Source organism: Anneissia japonica, unplaced genomic scaffold, assembly GCF_011630105.1.
Source record: "Anneissia japonica isolate Jap-2015-1 unplaced genomic scaffold, ASM1163010v1 scaffold1511_len2985839_cov193, whole genome shotgun sequence".
Classification (NCBI taxonomy): Eukaryota; Metazoa; Echinodermata; class Crinoidea; order Comatulida; family Comatulidae; genus Anneissia; species Anneissia japonica.
In genome coordinates, this window is record NW_022685291.1 from 2530881 (window position 1) to 2538378 (window position 7498).

Below are 7498 nucleotides of genomic sequence, written 5' to 3' on the forward strand. Positions count from 1 at the left end.
TAATCAACTACATTTTCCACATACATAGACATTTTTGAAACTTTATTAAAAAAAAAAACCTAAACCATAATTCACCACTATAGACACTTTTTGACAAAAATGAAAAATTACGACTTTGTTACCCAATGAGAAGTGTTCTAATATAGACAATGGGTCCTGTCTCATTATTTGTTATATTTTTATTATTCATTATTTTCACTTGACTCGCATAAATAATTTTGTTCGAACAACATTTATATGCAGTTGTACTTCGCAGCACTTCACTTGCAATTTGCAATTTCTAATACAGTGTATAGTCTGCCTCTTTGCCCTCTCAGGAAAATTATATAGAAATGTGAAAAGGGGAGCAATTAAATAGGCAGTTGCATGAAATACAGTAATGTTTTTTAAAAATGTTTCTTAATGATTAAATTGTTTGTAGGAGCCCTTGTACTCAATATACAACATAAATTTAAATGAGATATTTACCTTAAAATACTTGCTTTATAACCAGAGGTGCAGTACGTGTAAAGTGTCTTCGACAATAGCAGTGGGTTTTTCCAGGTTTAGTCATGTGACCAGCATAGATTAGTATGTTTGTATGTGCAGTGAACCGTGACTTCATGAAATGGGACATGAGACCTTGAACTGTTATAAGTTCAAAACTAATTTAATCGTATTTGGTCAAAGTCAGATGTATATTTACTAAGCTCCTCTTTTTTTCTTTTCATATTCTTATTAACTTCTTTCCTTTCTCTTCCTCTTTTCGAATTCTCCTTTTTTTATCTTCACTATTTTACTGGTTGTCTCTTCCTGACTTTCTTATTAATTTCTTTCCTCAACTTACCTCTCCTTATCTCTCACTCACTGATTTTCATTCCATTGTTTTAATTCATTTCTATATCTCATCCCCTTTTCTTTCCTTGTTTTCTTTACCCATCTACTTTCTGTGATTTATTACTTCTCATTTCCTGTTGTCCTATTTATTTTTATGCATCGTTACCTCATTTGTTTTATACTACATCTTTTCTTTTTTATCCAATTTTATTCTTTTATTTTTTATTGAAAGTCCAGCACATTATCACGTAAGCAGTCTCATCCACATTTTGCATAATTAATTATCTACAAAAACTATGTTGTTTTGTATTTTTATTAAGATTATTTGTGTAAAATATTAATGATTAAATAATATTATGTTGTTTCATTGTAGGTTGTTGAATGTGAGACTAACAACACAGTGGTATTGGTTGTCATAGTGATGAGATTGTAGCCGTTCTTCAGAAAGAAAAGCAGCAGAAATTATTTTGAATCATACAAAGTAATCATTTGGGTTTCAGGTTTCAACATGGAAATCTGAATGCATCTGTTATGGTAAGTAATTCTAAAAATAAAAATATGGAACCATTGGGAGGCAAACTGTAGAGGGCTATAGCTATGAGAAGACTGAGGGAGGCACAGTCATGATTGGTCATGGTGACAGTGCTGTATCTACTGATGGCTTGGGGCATGCGTCCCCTCTAAAAAATAACTTGCACTCCCCTCCTACAGGTACCTCAATTAAGAATTTGCTGAGCAAAAGCATTTTGGTTAAGAAGACAAAATATCACCTTATAGAGTACTATTTATACACCCCCTGTCGTAATTATCGAGCCCCCTACTTAACCTTTGCTTCCCCCTCAGCAAAAAAAATGAGTGCCTACCCTGATTTTGATGAACTTTCATATCCTACTGACTTGGAAACAAAAGTATAACAAGGGTCGCTCATTGGGGTACAGAATTATATTATTTCTTTTTACCTGATTTTGTTTATAATATATAATATAAAATTTAAGGTAAAATTGTAGAAATTAATAGATCCCATATGAGTTTTCTATTCTTACATTGTTTTATGTCTACCAACTTAAGGGTCAGTCAGTGACACTCAGGTTTTTTCAGGAGAGAATGGCTGAGATACAAGTAACAAGCAACATTGTGGAGACATGATGGGGGAGCCTGACCATGTGTAGTGCCATGGAGAGAAGCTAGAGATACAGATAACAAGGAATATTGTGGAGACATGATGGGGAGCTGAGACATGATGTAGTGTCACATCTGGCCATTTTTGTCTCATCTTGTAAGTAAATTTACATCAAATTACTTTCTTTGACTCTAAAAGTAATTGTAACATTGCTCTTTTTCAGACATTCACTTGCTGTTCAAATTATTTCATTTCTCTCTACTTCACATTTCTCATACAACCTCACATTTCCTAGCTATAATGAGAGTTATATTTTTGATTGGATGTAAAAGAAATGAAAATATACAAAGTCATCTTTTACAAAAGCATTTCATTCAACAGATGTATTACACAGCCTGTTTCATTTTTCTTTATTATTAATGAATTAATTATATTTTTAATTATTATAGAAAACTAATGTATTGCTACATCATATTTCATATTACTTAATCCATACTTTTTCCAAAATCTATAAAGTGTAAGATATTATAATGTGTGATTCACTATATTTATAATCAAAGAAGTATTTAAAAAACTATACACTTTAATTATTTATTATGGGTGATTTTGGAGTGGTGTTTCAATCTTACTCGAAAATAGTAAAAAAAGTAAAAGTAAATGTTTTATAAAAATCAAAATCCTTTTTTATCTTTTATGTCCAATATAATACTTACTACTACTGTTGCAATGTGATCTCAAATGTTATTTCAAAATATGATTTCTACGGTATTTTTACCATCAGCATGAACATTTTTTTACATTCATTTTTCATGAACATTACAGTAGACTACACAATAAAATTGAGTAAACATAATTCAAAATAATATTTTCTGAGATAAATATATATTTTGTATAACCACACTATTAATACATTTAAACTGTGGAGATATAAATTACAAAAATGTGAGATTTGACAGAATTTATTCCTGTGAGTTTCTTTAGTTAATTCAACATATTCAAATACTGCAATTGGTTGTTATTGAATTGTTATAAATATATCAAATTAAAAAGGCAGCTTGCATGTGCTCTGATAAATCATAAATATCATTGAGGATGTGATGAGTTTGACTTAATGATGTTACTCATTTAATAGGATGTGTGATTGAGATAGAGGAAAATGCAATAAACAATCACTATCAAAATTGAATGGTTTTTAACTTTATGTGTAATGGTATTTATACACTGTATATCTATACATTTAAAAGTGAACTTTCAATAATTAGTAATTGAATATTTTTACTGTATTGTCATTTGTTACTGCTATTCTTCTTGGATGATATGAAATGATGGATAATCCCCATGGATTGTTGATTCCATCTTCTGGTTTATCAATCCTTTTAATGAAATTTCCTTCACTACTAAAAAGCTGTAGTTTGTGGTTACTTGATATAATGATGTTGTCATCCTCATCAACTACTACTCCATATGGATTCCTCACCTTACCATTCTCATCACCTGCTTGAACTAGGATTTTCGTGAACCTTCCCTCATTATCAAATAATTGTAATCTGCTGTTTGTACATTCCAATACTAGAAGGTGTCCTTCACTGGTAAGAGTAACATAAAAAACTCCATTCATTTGACTGCCTTCTTTGCCTAGTGACCATATCCTCCTTATTATCTGACTACTACAATTGTCAAACATTAACACAGAATAATTACCAATATCTGCTACATACACAATATTTGATGTTTCATCTACGTATATACCAGCTGGATTCTTCAATACTCCCTGACCAATTGATTTGACCACCTGACCATTCATATTGCATACTTTGATGCATTTCAGATTGTTACTGAATGCTATGTTACCACTCCTCATCTTGAACATTTTGAAAACCTCTACACCCTCCGGTAGCATAACCTTACCAATATATTCTCCTGATTGCTTGTACTTGAATATTTCATTTGTAAGACATGAAACCAGCAAGCAATCATCTTCACACTTAACTACATCTCTAACATATTGTTTGTTTGTATCAATAGTATTTACTAATCTCAGTGTAACCAGTGTACAAAAATGGTACAGAAGGGAAAGTATTTAAAATAACTCCCCTACCTCCCTAAATTCCAAGATAGACAAGACAAAGAAGCTTGCTGACCATAAGAATAATTAATGGGATTATTCACCTTACCTGAAAACCACTGACTATGTATTGGTATAAACTACTAGCTAAATAGTCAGCCACTTGTCTCAAAGAAGGGTAATTACACCCTGTAATGTGACCTAACAAAGGGTCTCAGGAATGTTGTCGATAATTAGGGAGGGGAACGAATCAGATAAAAGTAGATTGTTTCACAAACAAATTCACAACATCTACTCTTACGCTAAAGAGAGCAGTAGGTTCTCCTGTCGAAACCTAGTTGTCTAACACTCTTCATTGCTCAACAAATTCAGGTAAGACCAGCATAGCTTTATTATTTTTTAGCTTAACCAGTTTAGTTAAGTCAACTGAATGTTTAGATTATTTAATTTAACTGTCTATAATATATGCAGCCCTTTTATCAAGTTAATCTTAAATTGCCTCTCACCTATTATGTGTTTTAAGTAACTTTATATTCTGTTAATGAAATTATTATTTGCATTTATAGCTAAAATGCTATTACATGATAAACACTGACTATTATCATAATCAGTCCATGATCCATATAGTGATTATATTGTTCCATTGAATAATAGGCCTGTATAAAGAATATTTGTAGGTTAGTCCGTAGATTAGATGTTAAAATAAGAAAAGGCTTGAGCATTACACAACATCTACTCTTACGCTAAAGAGAGCAGTAGGTTCTCCTGTCGAAACCTAGTTGTCTAACACTCTTCATTGCTCAACAAATTCAGGTGTTGAGAGAAGATTCCCAAAGTCATACTGAGTGAAGGATTGGAGTCTGCACCTATCGGTTACATCTACTTTCACTGTCATTGGTGACTGCTTGATTGGTTCATTGCTGGCGCTCACATCTAATTTCCAAATACCTGTACTATTGTATTTTCCTGTCACAAAATAATCTCCATTGTCATCTTCCTGAACTTGAGTGATGTTGATTTCTCCTGTAGGCTGTGTCCAAGTTGCCTTCAGTTGATTTGCATGTATTTCACATTCATCTGTTTTTATTATTTTGACAACAATTGTCTGACATAGGGATGCAAATTCCACTCCCTTCAGTGTTAGACAATCTGCTGCTCCCTGTGATACGTACCCAATTTTACATTGTTGCAATGAATCGAGCTGATTCTCATTGATAACAAATTTAATTTGTCCATTATCAGCTGGCTTTGTTTTTGGCAATTCATTGATTCTGTCCTTTAGTGCTGTAATTACTCTTTCACTTGACTGCATTGCTGTTGCTTTATCACTCTGCAAAAGCTGATTAAGAAAACTGAGTTTTGTATTTATATCAGATATTGTTGTTTTCAGTTCATCCATTTGGACATCTTGTACCTTCTTTTTCTTTTTGTATATTATCTCTACTTCATTTTTAATTTTGTCCCCATTTTCTTTGATTTTCTTTATCATCACCTGTACATGATTGTCAACATCTCTTAAACTTGTATCTTTACTTTGTTCTAATTTTGTAGCATTCTGAATGACTGCTTTAAGGCCATCTTGCAAATTTTTTTTGCAGTCATTGGCAGCTTTCTCCAATGTTGCTGAAGTTTCTTTAAATGTTTTGAATTCTTTAGAAATGCTGATTGGTTTGTGATTTCCTTCCCATGCAATGTGGTCAGTAATTGTGCAATGCATGCATATTGGAGTTTTACAATCTGTGCAGTAAAATTCCAAAGCTTTGCTGTGATGCAAACACAGCGGTGGATGTAGTAAAGTCATCTGTGAAGGGGTCATTGATCGCACATCCTCCATTGAATGTAGCTTGTGGTTGGCAAAGAGTTGGAACTCTTTATGATGGTCAATACAAGTAGAGCACAAGTACTGTCTGCAATCCTGGCAGTAATATAATGCTTCTTCTCCTTTTTTACAAGCACATTTTATCTGATCTTTTTCAGAAAATTGTTCAATCGTTTCTATTAGGTTATTAAGAAAGGTATTTGGTGGAAGTTTTTGAAGCCCACCCTCTGGAATGGGATATGATTTCGAACAAGTAGGGCAAATCAGCTCTCCCTTAGTTTTAACCCAGTCTTCCAGACATGCCAAACAGAAACTATGGAGGCAGTTGAGTGATTTAGGATTTTGAAGTCTCTTGAAGCATATGGTACACTCTAGGACCTTCTCATCAACATTTTCTAGAAATTGATTCAGCTCACTGGTAGCCATCTTGAAATAATATTCTGTGAATTATAAATAATTATTGTGTGTTATAGTACTGTACAGTGTAATTAAGATAAATAATGTCACGTTGATTGATGGATTGATTGATACAAAATAATGATTTTATTTGATGATGATGGGCTAGAGTACTGGTTGTGGTAGCTCCGGTGGTGATGGTGGCGGACCATAGTGAGTGTTTGAAAATTGAAATAGTTTCATCTAGTTTGCATATTGTAACTGTAGAACTTAACAAAAGCTTACAGTAATTTTAACAATATTACAAATTATTTGATAAAAATAATGTTACATTAATAGAAAACCCCAGCAGTAAAGACAACTTTTACCTATCTGTGAATAAGACCATTTTAACATGGGAAGGATGGGGGTTACAGACAATTTCTACTTGTTTTTTTTTAATTGCTGCCTGTTTTTCCCAGTTGATTTTTTCTGGGGGCCATTTTTGCCGCATTTTGAATGGACTTGTTTCAATATATTTGACTCTGGCAAAACCTGGATCCGTTTGTCGCAGTTTATACAAGATACGAGATACAAGATTATAATTTTGCACAAGCACTCAAAATGTTTGAGAATCAGAATTTTGAATATTTTCAAGTTTTGTTTTTGCATTTTATAAAAGATACACAAAACAACAATCACTTAATCTAACTAAAATGTATATTGAAATTTTTTTTTATACGAATCTTGTAATAAACTATTGATTTTGGAATCATTGGAAGTTGTATTTTCAAAACCTACATGGCTGATTCAATGAATTAAATACTCATAACTTCAGGAGTTGGCCTTTTTTGGACGGTAAAAAAGAAAGAATGGAAGAAAGAAAAAAAGGTCCGCCCAAGATGTTTTTTCGGGTGTCTAGAACACAAATATTTCACGGGGGCATGACCCCGGACACACTAGGGTAGTGTTATCTCGATCGGTCCAAATTCCCCCCCCCCCCCCACCTTCTGAACTTTATATATATTCAACCAATTTCCAACAAATAAACACTAGGAATTCATGCAGAATCTATAAAAACACTAAAAAAATTCAATTTTTGAATTTTTTCATACAAACTGCTGGTTTTGCCAGAGCTGGTCACATATCTCCTGTCTATGAGGCGCCATCTGTTAACTTATTATTTAGCAAAAAATAACATGGCTTTTTACGTTATATATTTATATATTATTTTATATAATATATAATATTTTATATAATATATAATATTTTATATAATATATAATATTTTATATAATATATA

The 7498-nt window shown here is 32.2% G+C and overlaps 3 protein-coding genes and 1 long non-coding RNA gene across 4 annotated transcripts in view; 1 reads left to right on the forward strand and 3 right to left on the reverse strand.

The window, feature by feature from the left end:
- LOC117110701 (tripartite motif-containing protein 2-like) overlaps positions 1-1194 on the reverse strand; it is a 30529-nt gene extending 29335 nt beyond the window's left edge. The window contains exon 1 of the mRNA XM_033253478.1: positions 469-1194. The gene's annotated coding sequence lies outside the window, so the exon portion shown is untranslated. The remainder of the gene's footprint in view (positions 1-468) is intronic.
- LOC117110727 overlaps positions 1-2567 on the forward strand; it is a 5653-nt gene extending 3086 nt beyond the window's left edge. Inside the window, exons 2-3 of the long non-coding RNA XR_004445766.1 lie at positions 1190-1350; positions 1885-2567. This is a non-coding gene — a long non-coding RNA (uncharacterized LOC117110727). The remainder of the gene's footprint in view (positions 1-1189; positions 1351-1884) is intronic.
- Positions 2568-3006: 439 nt separating this feature from the next.
- Positions 3007-3961, reverse strand: LOC117110731 (protein lin-41-like). The gene has a single exon (XM_033253519.1). It carries the CDS (start codon positions 3834-3836, stop codon positions 3195-3197), a length of 642 nt encoding a protein of 213 aa, XP_033109410.1. The 5' UTR covers positions 3837-3961; the 3' UTR covers positions 3007-3194.
- An 833-nt stretch (positions 3962-4794) lies between these two features.
- LOC117111168 (tripartite motif-containing protein 2-like) overlaps positions 4795-7498 on the reverse strand; it is a 13762-nt gene continuing 11058 nt past the window's right edge. Inside the window, exon 2 of the mRNA XM_033254046.1 lies at positions 4795-6260. Within this exon, the coding sequence (XP_033109937.1) occupies positions 4795-6246 (1452 nt within the window). The 5' untranslated portion in view covers positions 6247-6260. The remainder of the gene's footprint in view (positions 6261-7498) is intronic.